We start from the raw sequence: 22,077 nt of genomic DNA on the forward strand, positions 1-22,077 counted from the left end.
TCCTATGCGTCCGATTTTTGCAAACACTTTTCAAAAATATTTTTTTCCAAAACAATTTCATTTATTTTCAAAACACCTTTTTTTTTTTTTTTTTTTTTTATTTTTATTAATACATGAATGTTTCATACTTCTGAATGCCAATTCAATACTAAAATTTCCACACATTCCATCTACATCATCATAACATTCTTGATAGGGAGCTCTAAATATTTATTTCCATAATTATAACATAAATTTTCATAACAATTAAAATCATAAAACATACAACATACCAACACTAAGCATACTTCTTCACCAAAATGAAAATCATCATACTAATAAGCCCAATTAACACATAGTACACATTTATCACCTTAAATACAAATAACCCTAACAAACACAATCAAAATAATTAAAATTAAGCATTCTTAAAGTCAAATTAAAGGGAAAAATTCACAAGAAATTCAAGAGATAATAGATTAGAGCACCCCTACCTCAAATTGGTGAAAAAGTCCTAAAAATGCCCAATTCTTGAATTCTCAATTGGTGGCCAAACGAAGATTGGCTCCGATCAAAATGATGGCCCTGACGAGCTCTCCAACTTTACCTTAAGCGACAATACCAAATTCCCAACAATAAATCCTTAATCTCAGCTTAAAGTGTGAAAAAAAAAAAAAAAAAAAAAGAAAGAAAGAAGAAACTAAGGGAGAGAGAGAGAGAGAGAGAAAACTGACGAGAGGAATGAATGTGGATATGTAATGACCATATGAAATGATATACAAAAATGGTGGGTCCCAAGCCTTAAGTAAATATCTTCTTTATCATTAACAATTTTACCTATTTGAACATTAGACACTTGTAACCACATAAAAGCATGTATTTACATAAAAATACATCAAATAAATATGCATAAAGTGCAATGGACCCGAAACAAAATTCCCGTACACAACGACCTCGGTAGCGGGTCTCACCTGGGACCTCCCAGTCTGAAAAATAAAATAAAAAATACCGAAATAACAACCAATGTATTTCCAGGAATCCCGAACTCAAGGGAATGTCTCAAATAACTCTTAAATACATCCGGCACACTCCACATTGTCCGGTACACAAAACGAGACAAGGCAAAAATGGCCTCAAAAAATTAGAAAAATTCTAAAAAATAAAAAATGATAAAAATAAAAAACATTACAAAACACCAAAAAGAAAACTCATATCGAACATGCCCTTTGATAAAATACACGTGAAATGTGACTTCCAAGTTCCACTTAGGCTTTTAACAAAGAGTTCTTCAAAAAAGAAATGGCATCAGATGGATTCAAATTGTCTTGTCTAAAGTGGCAACTAACCATAAAATAACATTTAATTGAAATTAAATATTTTCTAAAGTGGGAACTAACCAAAACAAAAGATTTAGTTCAAATTAAATATTGTCTAAAGTGGAAACTAACCAAAACATAAAGATTCAGTTCAAATTAAATATATGAACCAAATGGGTTGTGACATGCTTAATCCCTTCTTTTTCTCCTGTAGAACCAAGCATGAGACATCGTATATCAAAATGAAATAACCAGGCAAGGATAAGTTGCACAATGGAACCCTACACATATCTTTTAATTTTTCCATTATCACAAATTCCAACAATAAAAAAAATACTGTAACATTTCTTGGCTTCTTTTTTTCCCTACTAGAAATGAAATTGTCTGTTACTCAATTAACCCAAACATACCATTAGGTCAAATAGGGCCTGTTGAGAAGGATGTGATTTGATTTGTAATACAAGTCTAAACCAAATGATGTAAAGAATGGATTTGACAGACCAAACGTTTGCCAGTCGAAATTTTTATTATTAAAGCAAGTAATGATATTTTCAACAAATGTGTGGATAACGACCTAAAAAAGGCGCATACACATATAGTCCCTCTATGAGATGACCACAAGAGAATTCGAATTCCCGACTTCCATCCAGATCCAGAATATGAAGGGAGAGATTTCAAAGACAAACAAATTGCACCAAAATCAGGACATTAGAATGTCAACTGCTGTACTTCCACCTCAGATTCCAAGGCCACTCAACAAGGATTATTGCAGCATTTTTTATTGCCCTCCAAGTGGGGCATCCATTTAAATTGAATTGCAAATCTACCCATCATGGTTGCAAGGGCAACCTCATAAGGAAAAGATTGTTTAGTCACCAACAAATCAATGCTCAATTGAACTGTTCATACAAAAAGATCTCTGCCCACCTTCATTTACACCATTCCTCATTCATCATCAACAACCTCTCTCTTGAAAACACACACACACACACACAAAAACTGGACAAACACGATTGTGGTAGTCTTCTTTTATTAATTTATTATGTAGCACCATGAACGTAAGAGATAGGCAGTGTAGAGGTTACTTTTCATTGTGCACTTCAGTTTCTCCAACATGGTCTTCAAGAGAACCATTTTCCTTTTTCTGCTGCTGAATTTTTTTATAGTCCCTGAACAGGCACTCTCTGCTTATCACCACCACAACCCACCTTACCACTCTTTAGAGACTGATAAAATTGCACTTCTTGCATTCAAAAGGACCATAATATCTGACCCAAATTCCTCACTTGCTAACTGGAATGAGACCAATTATGTGTGCAACTTCACGGGTGTCCACTGCAACAAACAGTGGCATCGCGTGACACGACTCAACCTCAATGGTTCTGCACTTGTAGGGTTGCTTTCACCCTTCATTTCAAATCTAACCCGGCTTCGATTTTTACAGCTTGCTGACAATAACCTGTATGGCAACATTCCACCAGAATTCTCCTCCCTCCGACACCTTATATGGATCCAGCTTGATGGGAACAAATTGGATGGTCGAATACCGGATTTCTTCTCCTTCCTTTCCCATCGTACTTTTGTAAGTATGAGGAACAACAGCTTAACAGGTATGGTTCCAGCTTCCTTCTTCTCCAACTGCACTTCACTGGGAAATGTAGACCTCTCCTACAACTTTCTCAACGGGAATATTCCACCAGAAATTGGAAACTGCCCTATTCTGTGGAACCTTAATTTGTATAATAATCAATTCACCGGAGAATTCCCATTCTCTATGTCCAACCTTTCAAACATGTATACTTTGGATGTGGAGTATAACAATTTTACTGGTGAATTGCCTTCGGAGATACTAGGAAAGTGGACTTTTCTTGTCAATCTTCATTTATCAAACAATAAATTTGTCAGTCATGACCTTGACCAATTCTTCACCGCCCTCATAAACTGCACTATACTAAACGAGCTTGAATTGGCTGGCATGGACCTTGGAGGAAAGTTGCCTAGTTCCATTGGCCAACTTGTTAAACTTCAATATCTATACCTACAAGAAAACAAGATCTTGGGGTCCATTCCTTCAAATTTAGCAAATCTTACCAATCTTGTGTTGCTGAATTTGACATCCAATCTTTTGAATGGAATTTCAGCAGAGATCAGTGGGTTGCCATTCTTCCAACAGCTTTTCTTGTCACACAACAAATTCACTGGCACAATTCCAGTAGAATTAGGACAGTTGCATCATCTAGGTCTGCTTGACTTGTCATATAACACTCTCTCTGGTGAGATCCCTGAATTTCTAGGAAATTTGACCAAATTAAATTTTCTGTTCCTTAACAACAACCTCCTTTCAGGGGCAATACCTGGAAGTTTAGGACAGTGCAGGGATCTGGCCAAATTGGACTTGTCCTATAACAGATTGACAGGGGGCATCCCTCTAGGAATATTAGGTATACAAGAGATGCGAATATTCCTGAATCTTTCCCATAATCATCTTGAAGGACCATTGCCAATTGGGCTAAGCAAGCTGGAAAATGTCCAAGATATAGATCTTTCATCGAATTACTTCACTGGAAGTATCTTCCCTCAGATATCAAATTGTCTTTCCTTGAGGCTGTTGAATTTTTCGCACAATTCTCTTCAAGGGCAGCTTCCAGATTCCTTAGGTGATCTTAAGAGCCTTGAAGCCTTTGATGTTTCAGGAAACCATTTGTCTGGAAAAATCCCAACAAGCTTGAACAAAATTCAAACTCTCACATTTCTGAATCTTTCATATAACAATTTCAATGGAAGAATTCCCTCCGATGGCATCTTTAAATCTGTTACAAATCTGTCATTCTTAGGCAACGAAAATCTTTGTGGGTTTCCTGGTCTTCGAAATTGCCATCGAAAGCTGCGGAATTACTTTCGTTCGCATTTGATTGTATTCTGTATAGTCATATCTGTATCAGTGTTCTTGTCAACAATATGTTGTGTGATTGTATGCCGGCGCTTACAAAGAAAGATTTCCTCTGGGGAGGCTGAAACAGTAAGCCAATCACCACCAGAACTGATCCACAATTTCCCAAGAATAACATATAAGGAACTCTCAGAAGCCACTGGAGGATTTGATCAGCAACGACTTCTTGGGTCAGGAAGCTATGGGCATGTCTACAAGGGAGTTCTTCCAGATGGAACGCCTATAGCAGTTAAGGTGTTACATCTGCAAACTGGCAATTCTACCAAGAGTTTCAACAGAGAATGCCAAGTCTTAAAGAGAATTCGTCACAGGAACCTGATAAGGATTATAACAGCTTGTAGTCTACCTGATTTTAAGGCCCTTGTTCTTCCTTATATGGCAAATGGAAGCTTGGATAGCCGTCTCTACCCACACTCAGGTACAGGTCTGGCTTCGGCTTCGACTTCGGGGTCTTCAGACTTGAGCCTGATTCAGAGAGTCAACATTTGCAGTGACATAGCTGAAGGGATGGCTTATCTACATCACCACTCTCCAGTTAGAGTCGTACATTGTGATCTAAAGCCAAGCAATGTTCTTCTCAATGATGATTTGACAGCTTTGGTCTCTGACTTTGGGATCTCTAGGTTGGTTGCTGGAGTGGAAAATGCTGGGGTTGTTGAGAACATGGGGAACTCTACTGCAAACATGTTATGTGGATCCATTGGATACATAGCACCAGGTACATATTTCTGCTTTTCTTCTGCATCTGAAATTCAAAAGGAATGGAACAAAAAAAATGTTAAAGCTCAATTCCTACTACATTGTTTTAAGCACAAGATAAAAGAGAGTTCTTACAACTTCTATACTTTCTCTAAACAAATGGAAAATTAGATCATAGATTCAGGAAAAAAAAAAAAAAAAAGAAAAAAAAATTAGATCATAGATTTTTTGGAATTTGGGAAGTCATTTTCCAGCATAAAGGCAGATTTTATATTAAGTCTGCATTATTTAATATAATATCGATAAGAACCTTGAAATCATTAACACCAATATTCCACATTCCTAGACATTCAGTACCAAATTTATTGTACAATGTTTTCTTGATTTTAGTTTTCTTCGGTACAAAGCTGAAGTCAATTTGCTTTTCATTCAATTTTTTTCTTCCCTTTTCCTTGTGCAGAGTATGGGTTTGGATCAATCACATCTACAAAGGGAGACGTTTACAGCTTTGGCATTCTAGTTCTTGAGATGGTGACTAGAAGGAGACCAACAGATGACATGTTTGGTGGTGGGCTAAGCCTACACAAATGGGTTAAGAGTCAGTACCATGGTGGAAGGATGGAAAAAGTGGTAGACTCTTCATTGGTAAGAGCTTTGAGAGATGAGTCCCCTGAAGTGAAAAAAATGTGGGAAGTTGCGATTGGAGAATTGATCGAGTTGGGTATTCTCTGCACACAGGAATCCGCCTCTACCAGGCCTACAATGCTTGATGCTGCTGATGACTTGGATCGTCTGAAGAGATACCTTAGTGGAGACACCACTGCAACATTTACCTCCTCTCTAGGAATATCATCTTCTATTCTAGGTGATGACTAGAGCTTAACCAAATTTTTGTACATAAATCAAGTTTCCCATGAATTTGTAATTTACTGTTCCATTGATCTATCAGAATGTTTGTAATTTACTGTTCCAATCATCAAATTCATCAGAATAACTATCTCAGATAATATAATTAAATACCAGGATGATTCTTGTATCCATTGCTTGGTGACTTATTTTCAGGGTTATGTTAGTTCATGCATCAGTACTCATGCTCAATGAGGGACCCCAACTGAGAACCAAAGGTAAGGTCCAAACTTGATGAAAAGGCTGATTATAGCCATCTGATTTGTCATTAATGAGATTCTGAATCTCGCATCCATGGATGGTGGATTTTTTGTGATACACGATAAACTAACGAGTCAAAGAAATGATGTAACAAAAATAATGGAATAAGGAGAGACCATATAATTATAATGTAATATTTCAACTATCCTAAATAAATGTATTCCACATTAATAACAAACATTTCTGAAGTTGGCTAGTCAGGTTTCAGGGTATAAACAGTATAGCAATACAGTGCTCTACTCAGTTGAGCAAGAATGAGTGTGTACATAATGTATATCTACCAGAATCCACACTTTTGCTTACTCTAAAGAGGAATGAGTGGGAGATAGTGCTCCATGATAGTGACCTCCATAAGCTGTAGAGCTTAGGTAAGGTGCAGTTTGAGACACATGGGCTGCTGAACACTCATTAAGCATATAAACAAAATAATTAGAATGGAGATAAAGATGAGAGTAAAGTGACACTATTATAATCAATATGATATTATTCTTTTCTTTTTCCTAAATAATATGATATTATTCTGATCAAATAAAGATTCTACCATTTCATGATAATATGTGGGCTGCTTCTACTTCCATAAAAAAATTAAGATAATAGTCTCTTATTACAGGTACAAGCTAAGATAGAGGATTATGCTGGTATTCTATGGCCATAATGTGAAAAGTTAACGATCTTTTATTGCTATACTCAAGGATGCCAGAGGAAGATTGACAAAGTGACACAATCACCATTTAAGTTTTGATGAATTATACAAGCACAAATCCAGCACACCATATCAAATGGTTGCTAAATTGAAATAATGACAGATTCTATTTGAAACTACTCTCAGAGAGTCAACATCCTAAATTGGCTTGATAAATGTTCTAGAAGATTGCTTGTCACCACAAGATGTCAACAAAAAGGTATCCAACTCTTCTACAAACTGTTGTCGAAGTATACTATTTGCAAGTGACTTCCACCATATGCTCCATGCCACTATCTCAAATGAGAAACAATGAGACGGAACAAGTTTCAAACTTTTAATGATTACTTACAATGTTGGGTAACATAGAAGGTATTAGTAGTTGTAATGCTTTCGGCACAAGCTCTTATCCAAAACATTGGGAATCTGGGATAAGCACCTTCTCAGCATCTGTGTGATACTAATATCAGAAATTCAGGTCAAATCAGAAAATTAGCAATGCCTAACCAGAAGAGGGACAGGAACCAGAAATAATTATTTGTAGGAAAATACTGGCATTGCAGTGGTTGTTTGTTGCTTGGGATCAAAGATGTATGTTCCCACTCAACACTAAAAGATCAAGCATTTGCAATTAACAGGAAGGAAGCATTTTAGAGAACCTCAGTGCCGAAATGCTCTTTTTCACCACTACTAAGATAATTGCAGTGGCATTTGTCAAGCATAATGTACCAAAGCTCAAATATTGCCAGCTCATGCCTCTAAATGCACCACATGTAACCATCTTGAGAAAAGAGTCACAACTGATAAATTAACCAGTATCTCAAAGATACAACATTATCATAACAATGAAATGCCTCAATGAATGCAAAACTGGTTAGACTTGAATCACATTAAAAGCTAGTCATGTTCATTCTACCAGTTCAGTTTCATAGTATATATAATATGACCTTGGAGATGGAGATCTAATTGGAGCTGAGCATGAGGCAACTAATTTGATGAGGTTTGCAACTGAGATTAAATATTTATTTCTTGGTTATTTTTTTCTATTCCTGACATGATTTCTTTTTATATGGTAAGAAGAACAAAAGGGGTAAATTTTCAATGAGAATATGATTTATTTAAGAAGATTTGATATGTAATTATAACTCTTATGAAACAATAGCAACGCCTGATGGGATATACTGTACTTGTCCTAGAAGGCATATATTGAAACAATACATAGAAATAGACTTTATTTCTGTACAATAAAGAAAGGATAAATAATCACGTAGAACTTTCGTGGGGCCCTAAGTGACTGAAGCACAAATTCCCCAACATTGTTAACGGTCTGTCAAGTCTATTAAAGATTTTTTCCCTAAATGCTGAAGTTGCCTCTCTTAAACCAAATCAGATAACTATCCTTACTCATCCTTTTAAAAGGACATAACTATCCCTACTTCAATGAGTAACTTCTTGTTGGAGTTGCTTCACAATCAACTGGATGCTCTGATACAAGTTGTTGTGGCAGAAACACAAAAAACAATGATGTTCGAGGAATAAACATAAGCAATCATGAAAAAAAAAAAAAAAAAAAACCATCACACACAAAAACACAAGATATACATGGTTCGCCCAAATCTTAGGGCTACGTCCATGGAGCGCACTGAACTATTCCACTATGAAAAAGATGAAGAATTATAATGGAGAATTTTCTCTCAATTGCTCTCTCTTGTGTTGGCACAAATTTAATCAATCATACAACACATATGATAATCCTCTCTTCAAGTCATCTCACAACCCTAAAATCTTATTAAGGTTGATATATATAGTCCGAGACAATGGAATACAACTTGTCCTACAAGAACTTGCCTTTTGTAGAGTCCAAAACCAATAAGGAAGTTAAATCACGTAGATTCCCAAGGGAGTTGAACCGGTTCAGCTTTGTTGTCATATGTTGTGCAATTCACTGGCCAACTTAAACCAGTTCAAGGGAAGCTGAACCGGTTCAACGTTGGCAGTAGCCAAAGTCAACGCTACACTTGAACTGGTTCAAAGACCCCTGAACCAGTTCAACTTTGGCAGTAGCCAAAGTTAAATTTACACTTCCAATTGAACCGGTTCAAAGCCCCCTAAACCTGAACCGGTTCGAACATGCCAGTAGCCAACGTAGAAACTAAACCAGCAAATTTGAACCTCCCAACTCCTTCACGTAACACGTGATCAGACTCCACAAACCACAACAATCTCCTAACTCTTTCACGGGATTATGAGGCACCACATAGTGAGAAAGACTCTACAACAGAATGGAGTTGCAAAACGGATGAACAAAACGTTATTGGAGAGGGCATGGTGTATGCTGTCCAATGCAGGTTGGACAAAGGGTTTTGGGCTGAAGTTGTTTCTACAGCTAGTTACTTGGTGAACCGATTTCCATCAACTGCTATCGACTGTAAGACTCCAGAGGAGGTATGGTCTGATTCTCCTGCTAGTTACAGTAATCTGAGAATATTTGGATGTCCAACGTATGCTCATGTGAATGAGGGAAAGCTTGAACCGAGAGCTAAGAAATGCTTATTTCTTGGTTATCAGACTGGGTTCAAGGGATATAGATCATGGTGACCAGAGGCTTCGGAAAAGAAGATACTTGCTAGCAGGGATATGACCTTTCATAAGTCTGCGATGCTTACTTTCTAGAAGGAGGTAGTTGATTCAAGGAGAGCTCAGGGTCAGTGAGCAAGTGGAACATGTAGGGGTTCAGTTAAAGGATAGTCCTGATCAGTCGACTAATAAGCAGGTGCAGTTTGGGCTAAGGGAGATGCATAGTTGCAGCACTATAGTGTGGCTAGAGACGGGCCTTGGAGGGATATTAGGCCTCCTGAGAGGTATGGGTTTTCACATCTCGGTTTCTTATGCACTTAGTGTGGCATAGGATATTGATGAGCAGGTAACGTGTACTTATCATGAGGCCATCACAGGTGGAGAGTCAGCACAGTGATTTGTTACCATGAGTGAGGAGATTGAGTTTCTTCATAAGAATCAGACTTGGGAGCTAGTTAAGAAGTCTAAAGGACAGAAGATTGTGGGCTGTAAATGGGTCTTCAAGAAAAAGGAAGGAACTCTAGGGGTGGAAGATCTGAGGTACAGGGCACGCTTGGTGGCGAAGGGCATACACAGAGGGAAGGGGTAGACTTCAATGAAGTGTTTTCTCCTGTGGTGAAACATAGTTCAATCCGGTTGTTATTTGCTATGGTTGTTCTGTATAACTTGGAGCTTGAACAGCTTGATGTCAAGAATGCTTTCTTGGATAGTGAGTTGGAAAAGCATATTTATATGCATCAGCCGAAGCGGTTTGAGATTCTAGGAAAGGAAGATCATGTTTGCCTACTAAAGAAGTCCTTGTATGGGCTGAAGCAGTCTCCAAGACAATGGTACAAACAATTTGACACCTTTATGGTTGGGAATGGCTACTGTATGAGTAAGTTTGACAGTTGTGTGTATCACAAGAGGCTCTCAGATGGTTCGTATTTGTACTTGTTGCTGTATGTTGATGACACATTGATAACTTGCAAGAACATGTCTAAATTAACTTGTTAAAGGCTCGACTTGTGGTGAATTTGAGATGAAGGATTTTGGTGTTGCAAAGAAGATATTGGGTATGGAAATTCACAGGGATAGAGGAGCAGGCAGATTGTTGGTAGCCCCATGTATGCTATGGTGTGCACTAGGTTGGACATTTCATATGCAGTTAGTGTATTGAGCAGATACATGGATAGATCTAGAAAGGTCCATTGGCAGGCTGTGAAGTGGATATTGCGATACTTGCGAGGCACTATAGATGTTGCCTTAGTCTAAGACAAAGGCAACAACACGTGGTAGTGTTGCTGGATATGTTGATTTGGATTATGCTGGAGATCTTGATAGGAGGAGGTCCTTGACAGGGTATGTCTTCACTCTTTGTGGGAGTGTGATCAGTTGGAAGGCGACTTTGCAGCCCATAATTGCATTCTCTACTACTGAAGCTGAGTACATGGCAACTACAGAGACAGTGAAGGAAGCTATATGGTTGAGAGGCTTAGTTGGTGATTTGGGCTTGCAGCAATATGATTTGACTGTGTTTTGCGACAGGCAGAGTGCCATACACCTGATTAAAAATCAGATGTTCCAAGAGAGAACCAAGCACATTGATGTCAGGTTTCACTTCATCAGACATGTGGTTGCACAGGGTGCTATTGTAGTGAGGAAGATTAGGGGACCAGAGAAATCCGGCAGATATGATGACTAAGGTCATTCCTACTCTCAAGTTCAGACACTATCTGGACTTGATTGGTACTTACAGTTGTTAAGGCCTTTAGGGGCATATGGAAAAGGCAAAATGAGTAGCTGGAGATTGTGAAGTTTGGCGTAATTCAAGCCAAGGTGGAGATTTGTGATATTGTGGCTCGAATTTGGTGTCGGGTCGCAACGAGACTCGACAACCCGTTTGTTGAGCTTTGTATGGGCCAAGCCCACCAAAGATTTGGGGGTTCGAGGGCTTGCCCCCGAGGAAAATTTTTGACCTGTTTTTGCTCATGGGTCATGGACCCTTATTAGTACTCTCTTGTAACCCAATACATAAGGGCATTTAGGGTTTGGAGTGGGTTATGAGAGACACTGAAATTCGTACAGATGAGAGTGAGGGGCTGAAACTTGTAATATCTGATTTTACACATATTGAAGACTTTCACCGGATCTCCACCGTAGACGTACGCTTTACCGAACCACGTATAAATTTTTGTATTCTTTGTGTGGTGTGTTTATTTTTCTATCGTGTTTCATAATTGTTGCTTAGTTCACTGCATTTGTCGTAACACATATAAACAACATCCTCTATGCAAACATTCCCAGAAGCACCTTTAGCATATTATGTTTAGCGAACAACAGAAAATATTATTATTATTTTTTTAACTAACATGACAAATATATAGGAACTTATATTACAATGCAAAGAATCAACCCATGGAGAAAATTTCCGATCAAAATTGGCCAAACCATGAATACTCACCATGTTTGCTTGTGGTATACCTTGTTTTTTTGGCCATATTCTATCGTTTAAGACTCCGATTTTGCGTTATTCAATGTTATAGGACAGCCGAATTTTTCAGAATTTTTTTTAATTTCTTTATTAGTTTATATAAATGTACTACTACGCAGATTTACATAGATATTAATAATATTTCAGTCTTCTCTCAAACTTGTGATTGCCAATTGAGAATTGCTTAACATAGTTCTCAATATAGCTTCCACTTTATTGAAGATTTACCAGAGGAATCAGTGTATGAAAATTCTCCAGTATTTTCCTATTATTAAAGATTTACTGTTACTAGAGGAATTAGTAGAAAAATATCCTTCAGTATTGATTTGTTTCCTATTTTCTATCTTTTTCCATTCTCATCATTTCTTCTCCTATATAAAGGAGCCTCCACCGTTGTATTGTTTATAAAAAGAGACAATATTATAAAAGTGATGTAGCCCTATGGGATCTTCGTGCTATTGATGTAGGCCCTAGTGGCTGAACCACATAATATCTTTGTGTTCATATTTCATTTCTCTCTTCACTTATATTTTATTATTTACAACATGGTATCAGAGCCTAATTTTTCTTTTCTCTCTTATGCGGCTGCCTGGATATGGAAAAGCCCTATAGCAGTCGCCTGAGGTGTGCGATAATATAGGGAAGATCTCTTCCCAAGTTCGGACCCCTATTTTGGGGTATTCCCTTAGTGTCTGAAATATGCTAAGGGTCACTCAATGCTATCAGTGACTTGTTTGGATTGCCGGTGTGGTCGATAGCATTGGCCTTCGCCTTCATGCATGTTTGGTGTTATTTGTGACTTGTTTGGGCGCTAGTGTGTTCGGCAACATTGTTCTTCACCATCGCCATGTCTCCGGCAGTTTTATTGTCTTGTAATTGGTTTGCGTTTGTGATATTTTATCGCTGGTAACATCATCGTCACCGTTATCATTGGTGCTAGTACTCTCTGAGATCTCCAAATCCATTGTTATTCAAGTCATCATATTACACCACTTCATCATTCGCACTTGCTGCAACTCGTCATGGCAAGTTGGGCATTCATGTCATTCGTGCTCCAACTTGAGGGAGTATTAAAGATTTATAGAAGGAATCATTGGAGAAAAATCCTCCTGTATTGATGTTGTTTCCTCTTATTAAAGATTTACTGTTACTAAAGGAGTATTAATATTGTTTCCTATTTTCTCTCTTTTCATTCTCGTCATTTATTCTCCTATATAGAGGAGCATCCATCATTGTATTTTGCATGAAAAGAGAGAATATTATATAAGTGATGTAGCCCTTTGGGCTCTTTGAGCAGTGGATGTAGGCCCTAATGGTTGAACGACGTAATATATTTGTGTTCTTCTTATTTCATTTCTCTCTTCACCTATATTTTATTATTTACAACGCACTTCATCAATAATATTCTACAATTCACTCATTGAGAGTTTTATATATTGCATAACAAACAAATAAATCAAATTAGTATAACTTGCAAATCTAGAAGATAACATACAAAAATACATAAAAATTGAGAAGAGTTAAACAAAATCCTAAATATCAGACACACACACAAAAAAAAAAAAAAAAAGTGATGTTATGCTAATAATATATATATACAAGAAGTTCAAGAAATGTAAATATATATTTATAGAAATAATGTTTATGTATATAAATAAGTGTTTATGGGTATATATATGTGTCTATGTGTGTGTATACACACACACACATATATATATGTAATGATCTTGATTTTTGCCATTTTTCATTTTTTAAATTTTTCTGTTTTACGAGGGTATTTTCGTCTTTTCTTATTTTGTTGAGTGTGTTAGAGTTTTGATTGGGACATTTCCTTGAGTTCAGGACTCTTGGAAATGTACTGGTTGCCATTTCGGCATTTTTCTCTTTTTCGGCCAAGAGGTTCCACTACCGGAGTCGTTGTGTACAGAGGTTGTGTCTTGGGTTCATTGCATTTCACACATTATTATTTGATGCATTTTATGTAGTTATGTGCGTGTACATGTATTGTGGTGGGTTTAGTGTATGTACAATATATAAATAAAATTTAAAAGATATTTAAAAAAAAAAAAATCTTGGGTTCATTGCATTTCACACATTATTATTTGATGCATTTTATGTGATTATGTGCGTGTACATGTATTGTGGTGGATTTAGTGTATGTGCAATATATAAATTAAATTTAAAAGATATTAAAAAAAAAAAAATCTTGGGTTCATTGCATTTCACACATTATTATTTGATGCATTTTATGTGGTTATGTGCGTGTACATGTATTGTGGTGGGTTTAGTGTATGTACAATATATAAATTAAATTTAAAAGATATTTAAAAAATAATAATAAAATAAAATAAAATAAAATAAAAAAAAAAAAGAAAAGCAAGTGGGCCCCACCATTTCATTAAACCATCACAAAAGGCCTAAAGGCCATTTACTGACCATCAGTTCTCTCTCTCTCTGCTACGATTTTTCTCTCTCCCTCTTGGTTCTATTTTTCTTTTTCTTTTTGTTACAAATTCAAGCTTTAATCTCTCCTTACCCATGAAGATTTTGACTTTGCCACTTGAGGCAAAGTTGACAAGCGCGTTGAGATCTATGTTTTGATCGGAGCAGAGTTCCGTCTGGCCACCATTTGGATTTCGGGATTGGGCTAAGTTTTGGTGGTTTTCTTCAATTTAAGGTAGGGGTGCTCTAATTCATGTATTCTTTGCCCTCGGTGAATTTTTCCCTCATTAATTTGATACTAGCATGCTTAATTGGTGTAGAACCCTTAAGATGTGATACAAATGTTGTATATGAAATTTTATTGTGTAAAATAAGTATGCCATGTGCTAATTGCTATTTTGTGATAAGGTGTATTTAAATGACAAAATTTGTGTATGTATATGTTAGATTTATTATATGAGTGCATGTTGGCTATTTCTAAAATTCCTATTAAAGCATGTTATGTTGTTGTAGTTGATTACGCATGATGGAAGGTTACGAGTTGTCTTGATTGGTTATGACGTGTAACATTCATACACCTCATTGGGAAAGAAAGGGAAGTTTGTTATAAAAAGTAACGAAATTGATTTTTGGGAAATTGTTTTTTTCTTTTTTTTTTTTTTGAAAAAACAAATGGAATTGTTTTGGTGAAACGTTTTCGAAAGTGTTTGTGAAAACACGGACGCCTAGGAGGCGCCAAGTGGTCCATGGTGTTAGTGTGATCTAGAGAAGGGCTAGAAAGAGACTCTAGTGTGGTTGAGCTACCTAGGCCCAGACGACGCCATGGAGGTGCCTTGAGTCGGATTGCACTAACAGTTTGGAAGTTGAAATGGTATTGTTTCGGAAATGGGGAGGGACATTGCATTGCATGGCATTGCATTGGCATACATTGTACATTTGGTGGTTAGACGACTTGCGTATGTATTTGTTTCCCCGAGGCAAGATCCCGTTTACTTGTATTCTATTCCTTGTATGGATTCACGGGATCGTAAGAGGTGTCTTAGACACTTCCTATTGAGTGGTTGGCTCACCCCATTTTATTATTAACATTTTTCAGAATATGTAAAGGAAGTGGCGGACGACGCTCCTCCACAGGTTTTGACGGGTTAGTGGACTGTTTTGACATATTTTGTAACTATGATCCCATTATTATTATTATTATTATTATTATTATGTATTGACATAGGAAAGGACAGTAGTACCCTTAGTTGACCTCGGATTCGGATAAAGACCCGGTTAACAATTCGGACCCTCGGGTTCGGGTCATTACAAATTTGGTACCAGAGCATTTTATTAGAAAATTCGGGGCGTGACAATATATATAGATATATATATATGGAGGGAGGGAGAGAGAGAGAGAGAGAGAGAGAGGGTGAATATATAGAAAGATATCTTGATATTTTTTTTTGGTTTAGGCAAAGTAAAATTAAGGGGGGAAGTTGCCCCACTAAACGCACACGGCATTCGTCCATCTCCAACCGTTTGTTTTAACTCCTTTCCACCGTCACCACTATTCACAATGGGAAAAATAGAAGAGAACCAATTTGTCAACCTCAAACCAACCCAACACTTACATAAATCCAACAACACTTCAACATCTCTAGCTTCTGATGCCTGACAATAGGATGTCTTTTTTAAATATTCACCTAAGAATTTAATTAATATAATTTAACTCCCTATATTGTTAAATAAAATTAATTTATTATCCATTATTCTTGATTTTTGAGATAAAAAGTTACTAATTTTATTATTTAAAAAAAAATGGGTTGTGTTTATTTACTAAATTTTCATCTAAATATTTTGTTTATTACTACAAGAGCAAATAAATTTTAGTCACATTAAATACAGAGGTTTAGAAGAACATGACAAGGCATGAGAGGAACCGAAAGTGCAGAAATATAAAAAAGCCTATGAGGTTAAGAGAACAAATTGGGGGGGAAGAAACATCTTTTGCATAGTTAAATAAATAAATAAAATTCGGTGAATCACATAGTTAAATATATCCTATTGTTAAACAAATGCCATGGCCCCTTGCCTGCTGGAAAAAAGATAAAACTACATGCTCAGACAAGTCTGACTACATATTTTTCTTTGGCTGTCAATCTTACTGAACTTCTTATCTTCACAGCTTTCAACTTAGAATCCAGCTGCATAGAATATGACCGTGGTAAAGATTAAGGGGTAAATTTTTCTAGGGAAAAATGGGTAACCAAAAATAGTATTAAAAAGAAAATAAAATAAAGGGGGAAATGGGAAAAAGAGGACCCTTGCAACAAGAAAGGAAAAACAAAATGCGAAACTTCTAAGCAATTGAATAAGTTGATGTAAGCAACTAAGAGTCTGCCATGATATTTGGCATTTTATTTCTGAACAACTAAGCTAATACTAGCTAAAAAGCAAGATATATTTGTCATTGGAAGGACATGTTGAATCTTCCTTCTCTGTCAGAAATCATTTACTGGTTCATCTCACAAACTGCCCATAACTCAATGAGATGTAGAGTGTTGAGATGTTTCTTTACTTCAATTATTTGGAGTATTTGGTATTTTTTCAACAGAATTGGGAGGTGATCACGACAGAGGTGATGGGAGCTCTCAGTGCATTCCATTCAGATGGTCACTTTGAGAAAAGTATCAACGCATCCCTCATCACACTTATTCCAAAAAAGGGTGGAGTGGTTGAGACGAAGGATTTTAGACATATTAGCTTGATTGGTGCTATTTACAAGATTTTTGCAAAAGTATTAGCCATCCGATTGAGGAAAGATTTGGATGAGGTGATCTCGGAATCCCAAAACGCTTTTGTTGGAGGACGTCAAATTCTGGACTCTGTTCTGATTGCCAATGAGTATGTGGAGGCCAAGGCTAGAAGCGGTCTTCCGGGGATTGTGTGCAAGCTTGACATTGAGAAGGCTTATGACCATGTTTGTTGGGACTTCTTATTGCATATGTTGGAGAGGATGGAGTTTGGGCACAGATGGAGAACTTGGATTCACCATAGCATCTCGTCAGCGAGCTTCTCTGTTTTGGTGAATGGTTCCGATTCTTAGCTAGTTCTTGAGGTTTACGCCAGGGAGACCCTCTTTCTCCATTCCTGTTTATCATTGTCATGGAGACTTTCAGTAGGTCAATGAAGAGGGCGGAAGAGTTGGGATTCATTCGAGGCTGGCTTTTCCGTGGGGTCTGGACCCAATCAGTTGGTTATTTCTCATATGTTGTTTGCGGATGATACCATTGTTTTCTGTGATGCGAGGGTGGAGCAGCTGAGATTCTTAAGATGCGTGTTGGCATGCTTCCAACTTGTTTCTGGGCTGAAGATCAACATTGGAAAGAGTAAGATGGTCCATGTTGGGAATGTGGAGGAGATTCATGATTTAGTAGATATTCTTGGGTGTGGTGTCGGCGCTTTTCCCCTATCATACCTTGGGTTGCCTTTGGGTGTTTCGTCGCGGAGGGTTTCGTCGCGGAGGGAGACTCCTTGAGAGAGGGAGAGAGAGAGAGAGAGAGAGAGAGAGAAGGGGGAGGGGGGGTAAGCTAACCCTTATGGAGAGCACCCTTGCGAATCTTCCTACATACTACATGTCACTTTTCCGAGTGCCTATGTCTGTTGTTCGAAGATTGGAGGCGATTCAAAGGAATTTTTTATGGGATGGTTACCACTTGGTTAACTGGGAGAAAGTGTGCTTCCCTATCAAAAAGGGAGGTTTGGGGATTCGGAGGCTGGATCTTTTTAACAAGGCTTTACTGAGCAAATGGCTTTGGAGATTTAGGAACGAGAGATCCAGATTATGGAGGAGAGTCATCGCTTGTTGTAGTGGGAAGGGAGACGGAGGGTGGTCGTCTCGGGAGCTGCGGCATCCAACGGGTGTGGGGACTTGGAATTTTATCCAAAAGGGTTGGGATGAGTTCTCCAAACGTATTCGGTTCAGAGTCAGGAGTGGGAGGCACATCAGGTTTTGGGAGGACTTTTGGTGCATGGATTTTGCCCTGGCTCGAAAGTTTCTCCAACTGTTTAGAATCTCAACGAATAGGCATGCACTTGTGGCTGACTGTTATCGGCTTAATAATGGGCAGTTGACTTGGAATGTGTTGTTTCTTAAAGACCTTAATGATTGGGAAATTGCTAAGGTTGTTGATTTTTTTGCACTAATTTACAGCCAGGTGGTGGAGGGAGAGGGTATGGATGAGATGGTGTGGGGCACACATATAGGGGTTTTTGAGGTTAGGTCCTTCTACCGAAATTTGACGGTGATCCTAGGCCATCCCTTCCCTTGGAAGGCTATTTAGAAGACAAATGCCCCCTTGAAGGTGGCAGGTGGCGTTCTTCACTTGGACAGCTACCCTTGGTAGCATTCTCACCCTTGACAACTTATGGAAACACCGTATAGTCGTGAACTAGTGTTGTATGTGCCAAAAGACAGAGGAATCAGTGAACCACCTTCTCCTTCATTGTCCAGTGGCAAAGGATGTGTGGCCCTTCTTCTTGATTGCTTTTGGCATGGCTTGGGTGTTTCCCGAGTCCACGGTTGATATGTTAGAGGCTTGGAAAGGGTGTATAGTGGAGGGCCGAGCCAGGGATAAGTGAAGAGTCACACCCCTTTGTTTATGGTGGGGTCTACTGCGTGAGAGAAATAGGAGATCCTTTGACGGAGATGAGTCCCCTATTTGGTCTCTCAAATACAATATTCTTTCTACTCTAATATTTTGGATCAATGGGGCAACTTGTAAATCTTTGGAGCACCTTTTGGATTTTGTGGATAGCTTGAAATTATAGTGCCATTTTAGGCTTCTTTGTATTCCGTTGGGAGCGCTCCCCTTTTGAGCACCTTCAATGAAATCTTACTTATCAAAAAAAATAATAATAAAATAAAATAAAATATATTATTTGGAGTATTTGGATTCATAGAAACAAGGTTCTGCATGATGGTATCCCTTCTACAGCTGCTGAGGTAGCAAGGGTTGCTGAAGGTCTCACTTCACATAAATTTACTCTTGAGGATTTGCAACCTATTTTTTGAGGATTTACCTTTTTTGCTTGTATTTCTTTTCCTTAGTCAAGGGTATGCCCAAGGCTTTTTTGGTTTTCTACCATGTTTGTTTTCTACTGATCCTTAGTGATCATCTATCTTTTGTACTCTATGTCCATTTGTATTAATAAAATTTCCAACCATTCAGGAAAAAAAAAAAAAAAAAAGATATATGATTCACACATCCATGGTATCTATCAGGGTTTAAGATATCGGCTGTTACATAAAGTAAGCATTTGCATCTATTGTAAAGCATAAAACGGAAGCAAAGAGATAAATAAAACAAGTAGAGCACACAGATATTACATGATTCAGCCACTAAGGCCTACAGACAAAGAGGCCAAAGGGCTACATTACTTTTATAATACTCTCTCAATTCATATATAATACAATGGTGGAGGCTCCTTTATAGAGGAGAAAAAATTATGAGAATGGAAAGAATTAGAAAATAGGAAACAAGGAGAATTTTTCTCCACTGATTCCTCTAATAACACCAAATCTTCAATAATAGGAAACAACATCAATTATTGAACGTTTTTCCTCCACTGATTCCTCCATTAAATCTTCAATAGCATCGAAGTATCATCAGTGGATGATACTGTTGTGGGCCAATATATTAGATCTTCTAAAGTTCATGATTATAATGCCATTGCAGCTTCATAGTGGCAGTTTCAAGTATTTTTGCCAATTCTTTTCTTACAAGACCAGACCCTCCAAAAACACACCATAGTTGTAGATCTATTTTCTGAGAGAACCAAAACCTACCATACACGAGGTAAGCTTAGATCTGGAATTGAATCAAGGACTGAGAAATTTCATTTAATTGAAATGAATTTTAAAGATTTTCTTCATTTTTCACATCATTTAAGTTGATATTACTTGGATTTGGTGTCTTATATTAGATCTAGATATTAGTGGCATGAAAATTAGTTCCAGAGATTAGTTGCAAAAGTTGAATAGTATTGGGAATTTTTTGCCCTTCGCCCAATTAAACAAGTTAGAAACAATCATGGACAAAATTCAGGCTTCTAATGAAAGGGTTAGACCACGACCATATAAGAAAAGCCAAAACCTGAATGCAAACAAACAAGCACATGTACATTCTACGATATAAAATTGATTGAAAGATAGACACATGCACATGCATATTGTTTGTATAATTTTAGTTGTACATATTTAGCGTCATCTCTAAAATCAATTAGCTCTATTTTCTGTATTGGCCCTCTGTAGAACCAAGATCCTCTTCAACAACTTTTGAGTTGGCAGAATCACCCAAAAGTTTGGGTAGATCCGGATCTAAACGTTGGCTAGGTAAGCGTCCCTGTAGTAAAAATAGTAGTCATAAAGCCTAAGAATAAAAGGTGTCCGCGTATGTCAAGCACCACTTTGAGAGCCCAGGGAACATATAGCATTCAGTATGCCTGCCTCCCTGACATAGAGTTTCAACAATGTAGTTGCACCACAGACCTCTATCATTTAGTGCTCTCAGTCCTCTAAAGACATTGATTCCACAATCCCGAATTCAAACAATATAAATGGTGCACCTAATTGTGTCCAAAACATGAAAGGTAATCCTCAACTTCTACAAAAACCAGTTGTGAAATTAGAATTTTCATTTTCATTGTCAAACCAATTGTGAAACATGAATTCCCAATTCATTTCTCACTGATATTTAAAATGAAAAAGAAAATCCCAAAAGTTCCTATAAGTAATTCAGTTAAAAAAAACAGGCATATAATACACAGCTAAGTATAACTGCGCATGACCCAAACCCTAATTGAATCATCAGTCAATCAAAAAAAAATTCTGGCATGTATAAACCCACAATCATTTTCTAAACAAACCCCAATTGAAAATTCATATAATGAATAGAAATAAGATCATCTTATGTAGAAGAAATCATATCTACCACAAGAAAAATATTACAATAAATTAAGGTCAAATTCTTGAGCCAAAAAAATATAGGATGAGATTACCTGAAAGTGTGAAAAAAAACAAAAGCATCACTGAGCCTGAGATACCAAGTGAAATTGATTAACCCGTTCATGATTGTGGTGCATTTTGATTGGACATTCTTTAAAAAGCAGACGTTAGATAAACCCGACAAAACCGCTCGTGTAGTCCAATTCCAATGGGTTCTTCTTGTCCGGCCCAAAAAGACGGCCCATGATAACAAAGTGAATCAAAAAATGACAATTTTCAATCAATTCCTACTTTTTAATGAAAAATCACATTATTTCTAAATCTATCAGACATTCAACTTTACGATTTTTAATTTGCGACTATAGAAAGGATTTTTATCTATTTGTTTATTTTTGTAATACCACTAAAATAATAAGAAATCAAGTGTTGCAAATTAGTCTGACATATTTTATCTTTGTATTAAGGGTTAATTACAATGACACTCCCTGAGGTTTATTATAATAACAGCTATATATAACTTGAGCCATTTTTGAACGATGACACCCCTTGAGGTTTGCTAAAGTTAGCAAAGACACCTGAATTGTCCTTACACATAGTGAATTGACATTATTGTCCTTTAATATATTCAATTACCAATTTGCCCTTCAATCAATATCAAGATTGTATTCTCTATTTTTCTGAAGTGGCGCTTTTGTCCTTCAATTAATATCAAGATTGTATTCCTCCATTTTTCTATCTCAACTTTTTTTTTTTTTTTTTTTTTTTTTTTTTTTAGGGAAAGTAATTTATAATATATGTATAGAG

At 37.1% G+C, this 22,077-nt stretch overlaps 1 protein-coding gene across 1 annotated transcript; it reads left to right on the top strand.

The window, feature by feature from the left end:
- The first annotated feature begins 1,932 nt into the window (after window positions 1-1,932).
- LOC132282094 (putative leucine-rich repeat receptor-like serine/threonine-protein kinase At2g24130) lies at window positions 1,933-5,988 on the top strand. The gene is made up of 2 exons (XM_059783722.1): window positions 1,933-4,963; window positions 5,405-5,988. Exons 1-2 carry the CDS (start codon window positions 2,410-2,412, stop codon window positions 5,818-5,820), a joined length of 2,970 nt encoding a protein of 989 aa, XP_059639705.1. The 5' UTR covers window positions 1,933-2,409; the 3' UTR covers window positions 5,821-5,988.
- The last annotated feature ends 16,089 nt before the right edge of the window (window positions 5,989-22,077 follow it).

The sequence above is a fragment of the Cornus florida genome, unplaced genomic scaffold, assembly GCF_030987335.1.
Source record: "Cornus florida cultivar Cherokee Brave unplaced genomic scaffold, ASM3098733v1 CherokeeBrave_3.0.0_Hap2_Chr11, whole genome shotgun sequence".
Classification (NCBI taxonomy): domain Eukaryota; kingdom Viridiplantae; phylum Streptophyta; class Magnoliopsida; order Cornales; family Cornaceae; genus Cornus; species Cornus florida.

Bases quoted from the DNA above. Each gene is read 5' to 3' on its own strand.
- LOC132282094 (XM_059783722.1), top strand. From the start codon at position 2,410: ATGGTCTTCAAGAGAACCATTTTCCTTTTTCTGCTGCTGAATTTTTTT. The intron at 4,964-5,404 runs GTACATATTTCT...TTCCTTGTGCAG, and splicing joins CATTGGATACATAGCACCAG to AGTATGGGTTTGGATCAATC.